At 40.2% G+C, this 17020-nt stretch overlaps 1 protein-coding gene across 1 annotated transcript; it reads right to left on the bottom strand.

Annotated features, from left to right (window-relative positions):
• Nucleotides 1-4: 4 nt before the first annotated feature.
• Nucleotides 5-9324, bottom strand: cavin4 (caveolae associated protein 4). The gene is made up of 2 exons (XM_020494399.2): nucleotides 8634-9324; nucleotides 5-2424 (listed from the first exon to the last, which is right to left on the bottom strand). Exons 1-2 carry the CDS (start codon nucleotides 8988-8990, stop codon nucleotides 1846-1848), a joined length of 936 nt encoding a protein of 311 aa, XP_020349988.1. The 5' UTR covers nucleotides 8991-9324; the 3' UTR covers nucleotides 5-1845.
• Between the last annotated feature and the right edge of the window lie 7696 nt (nucleotides 9325-17020).

Here is a 17020-nt window from a genome sequence, read left to right as displayed (position 1 = left end):
CAAATTACTATATTTGGAATTTTTATTAAACATATTTTCAAAGAATAACAGTAGATGTAAACAATGCACAAGTCGTATAGAAATTCTTGTTTTTGAATAACTCATCATGTCCTGGTATTTTATTTGTTGAAGTGCTGTAGAAAAGATAGTTGTTATGACATGTTTCCCCTATTCCAATTTATCCACTAAAATCAACCCCTCTAACACTTCACCCTGTCAAAAAGCATTTGAATAGCATCATGTAGCATCATAGTAATATCACTTTTATCAAATGTGTATAATTATGTAATAAATCAGAGCATAGCAAACAAGGACGCCAGTAACATTTTTTCACAGTTCTATACCTCTTGACTGGGTTGTGCGTGTTGTAATAAGAGTGTGGTTGTCATAAGCTGTTACGACACATTTTATGGGAAAAAACTAAAGCTTTCGACTACTATCTTGTCTACTATCTTAACATATGTTGGTCGTGTAGCAAATAATTACCATAGCAACAGTTAGTGTAGTACTGCACTGAGTTTAGACCTTTTTCAACTGTGTTCATTGAATAGAAACAAAATCTACAGTTAACAAGAGTATTGGACAATTGAATAAGATAATGACATGCACAATGTGTTACCTCTCCTTAGCAGCAGAGAGGCTGAAAATCCAGCCTATATATGTAAAGTGGCATAAACTCAAGAGAATTCCTCTCAACTTCATGAAATAATATCTATAGTCATGCCAAATCACTCACACTATAACAGAAAAAAATATCTAGAAATGGCTTCATGTATTTAACAATACTAAATGAGCAGAAGATGCAAATATTCAGGAATCTGGGAGTTAGGGAGTTTAACTCCATAGGGAGTTAAATGATGTACTTGCAATGTCTGTTCCTACTGGCCATTTGTATAGCTAATTATTATTTATTTTTAAATGTCATATCCATAGATATTTGACATAATGCACAGTAGTTTCCTCACCCACCGTTTCATATAATTATATATGCCATTTAGCAGAAGCTTTTATCTTAGTCATCCGTGCATACACTGTACGTATGTCTGGTTCCGGGAATCGAACCCACTACCCTGGTGTTAGAAGCGCCATACTCTACCAACTGAGCTACAAAGGACCAATTTAGAAATTAACCCATTTCCTATGAAATTATATATACTTGTTATGTATGTTTATATATGCATTACAGCTGATTTGAGTTTTTCTCTGCAAAAACTGCACAAGAAATGTTATCTATTCACTGAATTCTGGTTCGGCGGGCATGAATTGACATCATTCAGTCCTAAAGCTCATCACTTTTCACATACCTTCACACAATACATTTCTCTGTCAAGTTATTGTTTTGCATATGTAACATTAACCTTAATTAAAACATTCATACCAAAACTCAATTTCAACTTCCATCATTTCAGTAGTTTAGCCTTAACATCCCATATTCAGCCTTTCAACATGCAAATTAACGACAATTGAATGTCCGTTATGTTTTAAGTATGTTGATTATGAAGATGCTGAAAGTCTGTAGAAAATGTCCAATCCCACAAACTTGCTGTAATTCTTTTCACTTAATTTGTTTTGCACACTTGAAAGTCCATGTCTAATGTAAACAGGAAAAAATGAAATATATATATATATATACTTGTTCTATATAAATCCTTGAATTCCCAAAACAAAGATGACTTTCAAATGTTACAGGAGTGTGTGGATTATATAAACTCATCGTGTTGACACCCTAACTGGCCTGTTTCTGGGACCAGTACTACTGGGACTATGGGTCACAGGCCAATCCTAAAAAAAAAAAGGGAAAAATAACATGTATGTTGTTGTTTTTCAGTTTCCTTGACCGCTGTTTTAGGAGAGCTGCTTGATATCATTTATCGGTACCTCATCCTCTCCATCCTCAGCCTCCTTGGTCACCTCCGTGTAGGCGAGGTCAGGGCTTGCAGATTTGCGTCCCTTGGGAGGTGGGATGGGTGCGGCACCCTCAGTGACCCCCTCGGCCCCCTCCTGGCCCTCCGCCACAGTCCTCTCCTTCTTCAGTTTGGCTGGCACATGGCTGGCAATAGATTCCTTGAGCCGCGAGCCGGACTGCTTGAGCCTCTCGCCGGACTGGCGGATCTTCTCCCGGCGCTCAGTTGATACGATGCGCTCACCCATCTGCCCAACCTTGCTGTTCATGTTCTCTTTCGTCTTGGTCATGTTCGCGCGGGAGAAGGTAGATTTGAAGCTCTCGATGCGGCTCAGGCCTGATTTCTTAATCGTGGCAGCCGTGGACGAGGCTTCCTCCACCACCATGTACTCCTCATCAGACTCAGGGGGGAGCTCAAAGTGGTCTGGCTCCACTTCGGCCGCCGACGGTTTGGGTGCCTTGGGTTGACTGGGTCCTTTGGGTTCCTTTTCGGCTGCCACAGCTGGCACCTCACTGTCACCCTATAATGAGATCAGAAACCAGGTTGAGTGTCTCAGAACCACCTCAAAACAACCAAAGGGATACACAAAAGCGCTTGTGTGTCTGCTTGCTAGTATACATCTGTAACCTGTAAAACCACACATTTCACTGCACCTCTCCAGTGTATGTGACAGTAAAACATTTCTTTTTTTTGTCTGCCTGCTAGTATACATCTGTAATATCAAGTGGTAGCACTTTGTTTCAGGTTTAATGATATCTGAGCTCTGACAGAAGGATTGCAATAGTATTGAGGTTTAATACATAGAAAATAAAGACCGAAATTAAAAGTCTTGATGTTGGGAGGAGAATGACCACCATAATATTGACGTTTTTGCCTTAGTTGTTGAATGAAGAATCTGACATCTTGACGATCCTGAGAAGCATAGACCAACTGCTCTCGCTTAATGCTGCAAGTCCCATAACTCAGTTATTTAATGGGTTCATGTTTCATACAGTACTTCACTCATTAAAGTCAATGTTTGAAATGAGAGCAGCCACTCATGAAGACATTGCCAAGAACCATAAATAATTGTATGAATTACCATAGATGGCAGCTAAACTGGTATCTGCAACCCAACACTGTATCCAGCCCACACTGTGAGTTTCAGTTAATCAGTGAATTTGGTTCAAACCATTATTTGTATATCTGTATATCTGTTAACCCAATGAGTCCCACCGTGATGACAGCGTGAATTGGAATTCTAAGCACTTTTAAACGTGGTGTTTGAGCTACAGACTTTTGAATGACTTGAGCTACAAACTATTTAAAGCTATCATTGAAAGTCTCTCACAAACATGCACATGTAACATGTTCTGCTCTGTGATGCTCACAAGCTACACAAGGTCATTCGAAGGTGAGGGGTTCTTCTACATAGAAGATCCTAGGAAATCCTAGGACATGGCCTATATAATACTGTAATAAGCTCACATAGTTGCTGTCTTAAACACCAAACTCTGCACAGGTGCCTCCGACTAGTTGGATATTCATTTCCCAGTTAGCAAAAAATGTTGGTACTTACAGCATTCATATAAATAAATACAAAATGATCATGTTTTTGCTTTGGCTGACCTTTTCTTATTGACATTTGTCAATTAAACTCATGAATACAACTGTTTATGTCAAATTAGCTTGTGTTCTACCTGTAGCCCCGGTTGTCCTGAAAGGAAAATGGTAAAACACTTAACTGTGAGGCTAAATATAACGGCTGGACATGCAGATAAATGAAAGTCAATGAAAAGGAGATTTTTGAAGGGGTCTCGGGACTAATAGGGTTAATAAGACAGGTCAACAACATTTCACAGATTGACCCTAATTGGCTGTTTTTTCCCCACCTACAATCACTTATGTTCTACGTGCATCTCAGAATTAAGTTAATAGCCTCTAATATTCTATGAAAACACAAGACTTTAATGATATTTCAAAAAGAATAATTTATTACATAATTCGAAATGTATGCACTTTATAGAATATGCCATAAAGGCCTACAGTATTTCACAACATGTCAAAAGTTGGGTAGAAAGACTAAGGTTTTGATATAACATTGTGTCACCTGAGAGTTCAGCACCATTCATTTAGATATGTGTTCATTAAATAACACTTTTAATGAGAACTGGTTTGATAGTCTTTGGCATATATCAGATGTGTACTGGTTCACTTGGGTCTCTCGTTTCCCTCTCCTGCTTGAAGTTATTTGGGAATTGGAGATGCTTCAGTACGTTTTCCATGGGCCTCCAGCTCATTCATCCTTTCAAGAAATGTTCACAAGAGAAAAACCGTGTCTTAACATCATATCTTAACATTATACATCAACTGTTTCATGTGTTTGAATTGCAGTTACATACAGTGCATTCGGAAAGTATTCAGAACCCTTCACTTTTTCAACATTTTGTTACATTACCGCCTCAATTCTAAACTGGATTAAGTAGTTTTTTCCCCTCATCAGTCTACCCCATAATGACAAAGCAAAAACAGGTTTTTAGAAAAGTTTGGAAGTGTATTAAAATTTTTTTACGGAAATATCCCATTTACACAAGGATTCAGACCCTTTACTCAGTACTTTGTTGAAGCACCTTAGGCAGCGATTACAGCCTTGAGTCTTTTTGGATATGACGCTACAAGCTTGGCACACCTGTATTTGGGGAGTTTCTCCCTTTCTTCTCTGCAGATCCTCTCAAGCTCTGTCAGGTTGGTTGGGGAGCGTTGCTGCACTGCTATTTTCAGGGTCGTTGTCCTGTTGGAAGGTGAACCTTCGCCCCAGTCTGAGATACTGAGCGCTATGGAGCAGGTTTTCATCAAGGATCTCTCTGTACTTTGATCTGTGCATCTTTCCCTCGATCCTAGCCTCCCAGTCCCTGGTACTGAAAAACATCCCCACAGCATGATGCTGCCACCACCATTAACAGTAGGGATGGTGCTAGGTTTCCTCCAAACGTGACGCTTGGCATTCCGATCAAAAAGTTTAATCAGACCAGAGAATCTTGTTTCTCATGGTTTGAGAGTCCTTTAGGTGCCTTTTGGCAAACTCCAAGCGGGCTGTCATGTGCCTTTTACTGAGGAGTGGCTTCCGTCTGGCCACTACCATGAAGGCCTGATTGGTGGAGTGCTGCAGAGATGGTTGTCCTTCTGGAAGGTTCTCCCATCTCCACAGAGGAACTCTGGAACTCTGTCAGAGTCACCATTGGGTTCTTAGTCACCTCCCTGGTCAAGGCCCTTCTGCCCCGATTGCTCAGTTTGGCCGGGAGGTCAGCTCTAAGCATTAACTTACTTTAAAAATATATATAAATTAGCAAAAATGTATATAAACGTGTTTTCACTTTGTCATTATGGGGTATAGATAGTGTGTAGATTGAAGAGGGAAAAAAAGTCATTTAATAATCAATTTTAGAATAAGGCTGTAACATAACAAAATGTGGAAAAAGACAAGTGGTCTGAAAACTTTAGAATTTCAAAGTATCGTGCCAAAGCCTTACACGTATTCAAGTTCCATTTATGGGTGAGGAAGTTTGCTTCCAATGCTGAATTCAGAGTTGCAGTGCTGTTCCAATATACTCTAACGAGGCATGTACCATTTGCTACATGAAATATTACTACTATTAATGTACTGTATCATTAATATGCCTCTTACGTATTATAGAACACCTGATCTAAACACTTACACTAAAAGTTCAAACCTTTGACTTTATAAAACTACAGCCTCACACACGTAGGATTCACATGGATTAAAGGATTAATCATAAAGGATTATAACAACCTTTATGATAGGCCAAGCCCAATAAAACTCTGCCAAATGATGCCAAAGAAATTAGGACTTTTGAAGTCTATTCAATACAATTTCAATATATAATTTAGCCCTATCACGAGGACATCATTCTGAGAATGTCCTCCCTCATTTTCTGTATAAACTATGTCATTTTGTACACAGTTATATATTTACTTGCTTATTTACATACTGACTGACTGACTTACCTACTTACTTACTAATTGGTCTTACTTATTTAATTACTAATGTGCCTTACTTACTAAACTACTTACTTACTAATTTGTCTTATTTACTAGGCAGGGTAACCTAGTGGTTAGAGGGTTGGACTAGTAACCGAAAGGTTGCAAGTTCGAATCCCCGAGCTGACATGGTACAAATCTGTCGTTCTGCCCCTGAACAGGCAGTTAACCCACTGTTCCTAGGCCGTCATTGAAAATAAGAATTTGTTCTTAACTGACTTGCCTGGTTAAATAAAAAAAAATAAAAAAAATATTTTGTTTTACCTACTTACATACTAATTTGTCTTACCTACTTACTTACTTACTTACTCATTAATCTTACTTACTAATTTGTCTTACATACTAATTTGTCTTACTTAATTACTAATTTGTCTTACTTAATTACTAAATTGTCTTACTTACTAATTAGTCTTACTTAATAATATGTCTTACTTACTTATTCCCTTGCAAAGGGACCCTTCCAAAGGGACTTTGGATGACCAGATCTTAGAATTAAATAGAATATTATGTATATAATAATTCTAAGAGAGGTTTATTGACAATCACAGCCTCATACATAATACTTTATTAGGAGGTGAGGGCCTTGACAGGAAGAGGCTCTCAGCATAAAAACAGAAAGAGGACCCTGTGCACAGCAGGCTCTCAGAATAACCTTGTGTAATAACTTTGAATAATGTTGTCAGCTGTCATTTAGACCCAGCAAATAACAGCAAACCCCTTTACAAAGACTGGAGGTGCTCTTCATTATTAGAGAGAGAGCGAGACTGTTCTATTCGTGGTATATTCTGACTTAAATTCCAAATAAGTCTTGTTTTTTGCCATTTCAATGTTCTCTTGCCCAACATTACCTGGAAAAACAAAGAGGGTGTTCTTAATTAATATTCATGAACTGCCTTACAGTACGACGAGCTGATTTCTGGCAAGAGAGTAACTTGTTTTACAGTTTATTTCTCTAAAGAAATTGGGAGATACTTTAATGTGTTGTCAACATTAGAGCCATCTCTTTTGCTGAGACCAAACATTGTCAATTATATTACCTCAATCACCTCAGCTACCTCGTACCCCCAGAACATTGACTCGGTACCGGTACACTTGTTATTTTATGTTACCACTGTATATCCTTAATCTTTAAAAAACATTGATTTATTTATGTTTTATACATGTTCATACTTTTCGGCTCTGCATTGTTGGGAAAGGGCTCGTGAGTCAGCATTTGACAGTAAAGTCTACACATGTTGTATTTGGCGCAGGTGACAAATAAGATTTGATTTGATAAATCTGTGCCACTGCAGGTTTAGGCTACAAGGGAAATCTAGGAAGATTAGTTTCATCCATTATCTTTTTCTTTCGATCCCCTTATACCGATCTAAATATAAGTGAATCATCACTAACCATGTACAAGTTGGGTCTGTGCAGCTTATCCCAAAAAATTGCTAAATTTGAATTCTAATTTGCATTTACCAATTCATTTAAACGATAACATAAAAAGAGCACCTAGTGGTCACTAAATGGCACAATCGCAGAATGGCAGACAGTGTGGTGAATTAGTCAATCCCAGTATACCAAGAGAATCAACCAACATTACTGTAACCATGCCACAGATGTCCCCACTCCTTGTTTGATTCCTAAACCTCCCTATCATGTTTCATTTTCACTTCCCCCTTTCGAGTAAAAATAGAATGGAACGGTCTTAACTGTATGACCCATTCTAGACCAGGCAAACTGAGCAATTAGTAGAATTAAGTTGGTATCACTTTACTTTTACAGCCCCCTTATTACCTGGTATTTACTTCAAGACTGTAGGGAAACAGCATAAAATATTTGAAATAACTTCTAGAAATTACTGTTTGTAGTACACAATAAAAAAATTATAAACACCAGTGGTAATATGAATATAAAATAAAACATTATCTGTAATGCATTTGAGTAAAAACTGGTGTTAAAATGTTTGAAAATGTATCCGGTTTTAGAGGCATCTTTAATTACAGCATCCATTTCATAGCAGGGAGAGTATGAATTAAATCAACTCATTGCATGCCTTCAAAGCAATAGTTTCTTATTCAACATTAGTACTGTATGTCACACACACACTTGCATGCCAAACTGCATATCGTTCAGTGATTATGCGGCTGCCAGTGAATCCAGTTTGTTTATAGAAAAAGCATGTTGTTCTTTGTTATTTGACCTCCCCCTTTCTTTCCTAGTCTGAAATAAAATGGCAGCCAAGATCCACTCCGCCCCATCCATGGCTGCTTAATCCAAATCGTATCGTCACTGGCAATCTGCCACATAGATTCGTATTCTTGAGTGCAGCATCTAACCTTTTAATAGACTGCACTATATCTTACGTCCTGTCAAGGCAACTCAGGCCCTGAAATAATCAAGTCAACGGCAGGCCTGCAGCTGTTAGCTTTGAAGGCCAAAGTAAAATTAAACTTGCACCATCTGAAAGAGTCCATGCTTTGATTTCACTTTTAACACGCTCAATTTTAACAGATTCTTTCGGGCCCCCTGTCTCCATGTTGTTTCTGCAAGCAAAATCTCAACTAAAGTCTATGAGTTTGAACAATTTACCACATCCTTCTACAGCTCTTGAGAGTATGATCCTTAAATAACCAGTTAGAGGATGAAGATGACAATGGTGAGTACCCCTTGCTTCTGACAGCAATGACATTGGCTGAATGGGCTTACCTGGTAGATAACAACCCGGAACTTGTTCTTGGCCAACAGTTCCTCCTGGGTTATTTCCACCTTCTTGACGCGGATGTTCTGATTCTCCACCCGTACCCGAACGTCCTTGATGTGGCAGCTGACCTTCCGCGTCTTCTCCAGCAGCTTGTCCACTGTGCTGCTGGTGGCGGCGTGGTTTACCGTCAGCTTCACCACATCCTCCTGGATGGTCTTGACGCTGTTCTCCAATTCTAGCTGCCTCTCCTCCATACGTGTCTGACACGTCTGTACGTTGTCAATTATGCCCGCCACACGCTCCAATAGCGCCATGATGGACGTCGTGTCGTCCCCCACAGCCAGACCCAGTTTATTAGCCATGGTTGGTGTCGTCAACCGCCTCGTCTCGGATCCAAAGGGAAAGGGTTGAGGATAGCAATATTTGTTTTTCTTAGTGGTCAGTAGAAACCGCAGAAAGGGTAACCAGGCCTCTAGATAGCTTCGACCTGATACTTGTCAGACCAGCAGGTGTTAGGAAGGGTTTGGTTGCTGGATCATTGGGCCATGGAGGGCAGCAGACACCTCGGCCAAAGAGACTCACCGTGCTACTGGTCCCTCACCCAGGTCAAATGCAAAAGGACATGGAGGCTCCACCTCTCTAGGGTGTGGGCAGCTCAGGGGGATATGAGAGGGCAGATGCCGCCTGTCAGGGCTCAGAGAGAGAGACAAAGAGAGAGACATGGGGGCCAGACTTGACATGCGTTCACCCTAGCTAAAAATACTGAGCGTTAAGTGACTCCTCTACATTTTTGGAAGATGTGTGGCTGGGATAATGGAACCCCCCCCCCCTATCCATTCTACACTCATCTTCTATAAGCGAGTTATTATTTTTTCCATTGCACCATTGGATAACTAGCTACAGTTGAAATTTACATACACTTAGGTTGGAGTCATTAAAACTCATTTTTCAACCTCTCCACAAATGTCTTGTTAACAAACTATAGTTTTGGCAAGTCGGTTAAAACACCTACTTTGTGCAGTAATTTTTCCAACAATTGTTTACAGACAGATGATTTCACTTATAATTCACTGTATCACAATTCCAGTGGGTCAGAAGTTTACATACACCAAGTTGACTGTGCCTTTAAACAGCTTGGAAAATTCCAGAAAATGATGTCATGGCTTTAGATGCTTCTGATAGGCTAATTGACATCATTTGAGTCAATTGGAGGTGCACCTGTGGATGTATTTCAAGGCCTACCTTCAAACTCAGTGCCTCTTTGCTTGCGTTCATGGGAAAATCAAAAGAAATCAGTCAAGACCTCAGAAAAAAAATTATAGACCTCCACAAGTCTGGTTCATCCTTGGGAGCAATTTCCGAACACCTAAAGGTACCACGTTCATCTGTACAAACAATAGTACGCAAGTATAAACACCATGGGACCACGCAGCCATCATACCGCTCAGGAAGGAGATGTGTTCTGTCTCCTAGAGATGAACGTACTTTGGTGCGAAGAGTGCAAATCAATCCCAGAACAACAGCAAAGGACCTTGTGACGATGCTGAAGGAAACAGGTAAAAAAGTATCTATATCCACAGTAAAACATCCTATATCGACATAACCTGAAAGGCCGCTCAGCAAGGAAGAAGCCACTGCTCCAAAAAACACCATAAAAAAGCCAGACTACGGTTTGCAACTGCACATGGGAACAAAGATCGTACTGTTTGGACAAATGTCCTCTGATCTAATGAAACAAAAATAGAACTGTTTGGCCATAATGACCATTGTTATGATTGGAGGAAAAAGGAGGAGGCTTGCAAGCTGATGAACATCATCCCAAACATGAATCACGGGGGTGGCAGCATCATGCTGTGGGGGTGCTTTGCAGCAGGAGGGATGGCATCATAAGGAAAGAAAATTGTGTGGATATAATGAAGCAACATCAAATCAAAATCAAATCAAATCAAATGTATTTATATAGCCCTTCGTACATCAGCTGATATCTCAAAGTGCTGTACAGAAACCCAGCCTAAAACCCCAAACAGCAAGCAATGCAGGTGTAGAAACATCTCAAGACGTCAGTTAAAGCTTGGTCACAAATGAGTCTTCCAAACGGACAATGACCCCAAGCATACTTCCAAAGTTGTGGCAAAATGACTTAAGGACAACAAAGTCAAGGTATTGGAGTGGCTATCACAAAGCCCTGACCTCAATCCTAAAGAAAATTTGTGGGCAGAACTGAAAAAGCATGTGCGTGCAAGGAGGCTGTAACAATGTGCTGGGTTCGTTGTCTGAGTCAGGCGCAGGACACCGGTTTGAAGAAAAAACACAAAAGTATTTTATTCAAAATATACATTTTTTAAAAACGGAATATCTCCAACAAGGAAACATGACATATAGAGAAAACCCTCCAACACACACGGTAACACAAAACAATCACGGACAAAACAGAAAGGTAGACGAGAGGTTAAATAAGGAACATAATAAGGGAATAGAAATCAGGTGTGTGTAATCAAGACAAAACAAAAGGAAACATGAATCGGTGATGACTAGAAAGCCGGTGACGTCGACCGCCGAACAGGGAGAGGAGCCGACCTCAGCCGAAGTCGTTAGAGGCCTACAAATCTGACTCAGTTACACCAGCTCTGTCAGGAGGAATGGGCCAAAATTCACCTAACTTCTTGTGGAAGGCTACCTGAAACGTTTGACCCAAGTTAAACAATGTAAAGGCAATGCTACCAAATACTAATTCAGTGTATGTAAACTTCTGACCCACTGGGAATGTGATGAATGAAAGAAATGCTGAAATAAATCATTCTCTCTACTATTATTCTGACATTTCACATTCTTAAAATAAAGTGGTGATCCTAACTGACCTAAGACAGGGAATTGTTACTAGGATTAAATGTCAGGAATTGTGAAAAACTGAGTTTAAATGTATTTGGCTAAGTTGTATGTAAACTTCCAACTTCAACTGTATATATTGCTTTGAGTGCCTATAGCACAATCAAGAGCATACCTTGATATTCAGAGGTCTACGCTGTCCCCTGAGAGGTCTACGCTGTCCCCTGAGAGGTCTACGCTATCCCCTGAGAGGTCTACGCTATCCCCTGAGAGGTCTATGCTATCCCCTGGCAGACCCCTCGGAACAGAGGTTGGGCATGCGTTCCATGAAGTATATGCTAGTATGGAGGTTGGAACAGCCCAAGCCTCCTGCATACTATGGGAGTGACATCACACTTGTGACCTTGTGATACTGCATACAGACTTAAAACATGGGTCCAACAGGATTACAGGCCTAAGAGTTCAATAATCGTGTATTCCCTTGTGTTGTGTTGTGCCTTTTATGATATGAATGCTAAGCTTGTCTTCTTCCCAAGCTTGTCTTCTACCCATTTAGGCTAATCCAAGGGAACTTCCATGATTGGGTATCTCAGTATAGCATGGGTAATGTAATCTCTGTTAATCATAGGAAGATTATTATTGGACAAAGAATTTGACTCAATTCAGTGTGTCAGTAGTCAGTATCCTCAGTATGAAATAAAGTAAACTAATCAGTTACTGATTGGTCCATTAAATTCTAAAAGGTGCATGGAAACCATTATACATTATCAGTAGAATCAGAAGCCCTTGCGAGTTGTGGATCCCTGCTGTAGATTGACTTTTTCTCTTGCCACTGATAAAAAAATAAAAATTCAATTTCATGTGATAAGTTACAATTGAGTTGCAAGCAGGTTGTTCAGAGTGACACACGGAGCGACCCAGGCGCAACTTCGTTGGAAGAAAACAAAGGGCGTGTGTTGAATGGTTTTACTTTCATTTCAACAGGTACGTTGATTGAGAACAAATTCCCATTTACAACAACGAGCACATATTTTTCTAAATACCAAAAGGTCGGGCTGGATGAGTAGCCCTCCATCACTTAGCAATCTGTGCAAGGCGATCCTTCCCGACAGGGAGGGGGCTAGGCACCTCCAGTGGGAACTAGGGAGGGAAAAGGGGACTCTCTAACTCCTAAAATGATGCCACCAGCTGTTGTCTATAATTAAACTATTGCCATATCTATAATTATCCTTGTCCTGTCATAGCAGAGGGCAGGCTTACTTCATACAAATGAACTCTTTATCCATATTAAAGTTACCCCTCACTCACTAACATAACCCAATGGAGATAATATCCCCAAATACCATCACCCATCTCTGCCTCATATCCCCATGTGTCCCTCCCAGAGAACTATAAACTATTTCACACCCCTGAAAGAATTGAACTCCTTACAATCACAGGGTAGGATCAGAGGGCAATCCTAGAGAGAATTGGCTAAACCGGCCAAGTCCTAATAATATATGCCATTTAGCAGACACTTACCCAAAGTGATAGTCATGCGTGAATTCAATTTACATATGGGTGGTCGTGGGAATTGAACCCAGTACCCTGGTGTTAGAAGCAGCAGCATGCTCTACCAACCGAGCTACACAGTGTCTGTAGGTGTAATGAATGTTGAAAAGTGAAAGGGTCGGCTGCCAGACACTTTTCTACCCGTCAGCATCGTACACATCAGGGTCCTCTCCAGAAAATGACATGTTTATCGTGTGAAAGGGGTGTTAAACTTAATTTAATACTGTGTATAACATAAATAGGGGCGGCAGGTAGCCTAGTGGTTAGAGTGTTGGACCAGTAGCCGAAAGGCAGCTGGATCAAATCCATGAGCTGACAAGGTACAAATCTGTAGTTCTACCCCTGAACAAGGCAGTTAACCTGCTGCCATTGTAAATAAGAATTTGTTCTTGACTGACTTGTCTAAATAAAGGTAAAAACCCCCCCTCTTTTATTCAGTGATGCCTCTTCGCTCTATAAACTCTCCTCCTCTGACCCACCTTTTAGGCTGGCTTATTTATCATTATAAAAACACTGACCTGATGTGCCAAGTGTGAATTTACTGCATCTTTGATGAGTAAGCTGTCTCCCTTTAGGTAATTGGCCCCTGTCAGTTGATAGCTTGAAGCTTCACTTGGGCTCATTGCAGCAGGTTTAGTTGTCTTTGTAATGAAAAACAAAACAAAAATAATTCAATTCAACTCAAAGTCCTAATTTTGAAAAGCTAAAAAGCTCTAAGATTTCAGCACATCACCTTTGAGTAGTCATTCACTCTGATCCTATTCACTGACATGGAATCTTCAGAGACATCTTGACAGTAATGGTCAGAGGCATAACAGACACTGTATGTGGCTTTATCTCCCTCTGCTGTAGCCTTGTGTCTACTGTAGTTCTAATGAGGACACCAATGTTATGGCTTTTTACCCCTACCCAAGTAAACCAAAAACATAGTTTTATTTATTTTTATCAAATCACATTTTATTTGTCACATGCGCTGAATACAACAGTGAAATGCTTCCTTACAAGCCCTTAACCAACAATGCAGTTAAGAAAAATACCTTAAAAATATATAATGTAATATAATATAAAATATATATATAATAATAATAAAAGTAACAAATAATTAAGAGCAGCAGTAAAATAACAATGATGAGGCCATATACAGGGGGTAACGGTACAGAGTCAATGTGCGGGGGCACCGGTTAGTCGAGGTAATTGAGGTAATATACAGTATGCATGAAGGTAGAGTTATTTAAGCGACTTATGCATAGATAATAACAGAGAGTAGCAGCAGTGTAAAAGAGTGAAGAGGGTGTGCAGGGGGCAATGCAAATAGTCTGGTTAGCCATGTGATTAGATGTTCAGTAGTCTTATGGCTAGGGGGACGAAGCTGCTTAGAAGCCTCTTGGATATAGACTTGGCGCTCCGGTACTGCTTGCCGTGCGGTAGCAGAGAGAACAGTTTATAACTTGGGTGGCTGAAATCCAGTTGCAGAGGAAGGTGTTTAGTCCCAGGGTCCTGAGCTTAGTGATGAGCTTTGAGGGCACTATGGTGTTGAATGCTGAGCTGTAGCCAATGAATAGCATTCTCACATAGATGTTCCTTTTGTCCAGGTGGGAAAGGGCAGTGTGGAGTGCAATAGAGATTGCATCATCTGTGGATCTGTTGGGGCGGTATGCAAATTGGGGTGGGTCTAGGGTATGTGGGAAAATGGTGTTGATGTGAGCCATGACCAGCCTTTCAAAGCACTTCATGGCTACAGATGTGAGTGCTACGGGTCGGTAGTCATTTAGGCAAGTTACCTTAGTGTTCTTGGGCACAGGGACTTTTTAGTTATTTAGTGTAATTGTGTCTCTGAGTATTATTGTCACGTTCTGACCTTAGTTCCTTTATTATGTTGTTGTGTTTGTTTGGTCAGGGCATGAGTTGGGGTGGGTAGTCTATGGTCTTTTTTCTATGCAGTATTTATGTGTTTGGCCTGGTATGGTTCTCAATCAGAGGCAGGTGTCGTTCGTTGTCTCTGATTGAGAATTATACTTAGGTAGCCTGTTTTCCCCATTTTAGTTGTGGTTGATTGTTTCTGTCTCTGTGTCTTTACCAGACAGAACTGTTTCGTTTTCATTCGTTCTCCTTGTTATTTTGTTTTTGGTGTTCAATGTTAATAAATTATGAACATGGAGATGTACCACGCTGCATATTGGTCTGATCGTTCATACGAATATCGTTACAATTATATTGTCTATTATGCATATATTTTTATTAATTGCACCCTGTCCTGGATGATTGGTGTAGCTCTCTCAGGTGTGAGGGGTTAGATCTCAGAGCCGAAGACAGAGAAGACAAAGCCTTCTTCTGCAACCTGCAAAAGAAACGGGATCTGTCAAATCTAGATCTTACAAAAACACATACAGTACATGACGATAAAGTAGATGGTACTACAGAGGTCTCAAACTATCAACCTTTCTTTATTATATCCACATTTCTAGAAAAGATGGATAAGTAAATACAACAGAATATTGTCTATCTCGTACACACTAAAAGTACTGACCTCAGTGTCTCCAATTTACACCAGGGTTTTCTCAGTCTAGTAGAGAGCTGTAAACTCTCTCAGATGTGGTGGCAGGTAGCCTAGTGGTTAGGGTGTTGGGCCAGTAACCGAAAGTTTGCTAGATCAAATCCCACAGCTGACAAGCTAAAAACCAGTTGTTTTGCCCCTGAACAAGGCAGTTATCCCATTGTTCCTAGGCTGTCATTGTAAATAAGAATTTTTTCTTAACTGACTTGCCTAGATAAATAAAACATGTGACCTGAGAACTAATGCCAACACCTCACAGCCTTTCTCTTTGAATTGACATTGATTTAATCTGGACAAGAGAAATTAATAAGAATTATACAATTTGGGCCATGTACAATCTACAGACAACTGAAAAGGTGTCTCCAGCCTACAGTGTGGATTCCCCAGTTGAATGGAGAGCAGCTTCACCCCTGAATCCTGCAGATCATTGAATCCTGCAGATCATTGAATCCTGCAGATCAGATTAAACTCTGTCAGGTGTGAAGAGTTTGAGCTGATTGCTAAAGCCAATAATTCACAGCCTCTCTGTGATGTGGCATTAATTCACACTAAATAAGAAAATAATATTACTGGGTTAGTCAATCTAGATGGAAATATTAGACCACTCAGAGGTATGTTAGGGATGGGTGTGAATTCTTCGAACTGAAACATAATGTACATTTGATACAGAACTATAGCATTGTAATAGCCTATCTAAAGTCAGTCATAATCTAACTGGTAGACAGAATTGTTCTGTGAATTGGTTTGTTCAAATACTCACAGTGCAGTTCAGGAGGCTTTGACTACAGACAAAAGCCTTAGAAGACCCTTCTCAGATCTGTAGTATTTCTTCAGGTCAAAGACTTCCAGCACCTCTTCTGAAGTCAGCAATACAAAGACCATTGCTGACCACTGTGCAGGTGAGAGTTCAGCTTCGAAGATACTTCAAGTAGCTTTGGACCTCCTCCTCCAGAGAATGGTTATTCAACAGGTTAATGCACTTTTCTAGGGAGGGATTCTCCCTGATCCTCTGCTTGATGTACTCTCTTGTATCTTCATTAGTCTGAGAGCTCTTTTTAGTTTTTGTTCGTAGGCCTATAATAGTCTGAATGGACTCTAGTAAGAGGCCGAGAAGTAAACAGAGGAGCAGGTCCAGGTGTCCATACATACTCTGTATGGACTCATCCACTGCATTCTTGTATACTGTATGTTGATTGATAGTTGACATTTCAACAATGTTGGACATTTGGAAACTCGTCTCTGGCTGACTAGTGGATTCGTATTGCTGTCATTGAAGGTGAGAAACACATATAAAGCAGACAGAAACTCCTGGATGTTCAGATGCACAAGGCAGTAGACCTTTCCATGGTGCAGCCCATAATCCTCTCTGATGATCTGTGTACACACTCCTGAGCACAATGATGCATCTCTGACATCAAGGCCGCACTCTCTCAGGTCTCCCGCGTAGAAAATCATATTGCC

Source organism: Oncorhynchus kisutch, linkage group LG11 (genome assembly GCF_002021735.2).
Source record: "Oncorhynchus kisutch isolate 150728-3 linkage group LG11, Okis_V2, whole genome shotgun sequence".
In the NCBI taxonomy this organism is placed as follows: domain Eukaryota; kingdom Metazoa; phylum Chordata; class Actinopteri; order Salmoniformes; family Salmonidae; genus Oncorhynchus; species Oncorhynchus kisutch.
The sequence above is the reverse complement of the archived record's forward strand: the minus strand, read 5'-3'. Positions and strand labels throughout refer to the sequence as shown.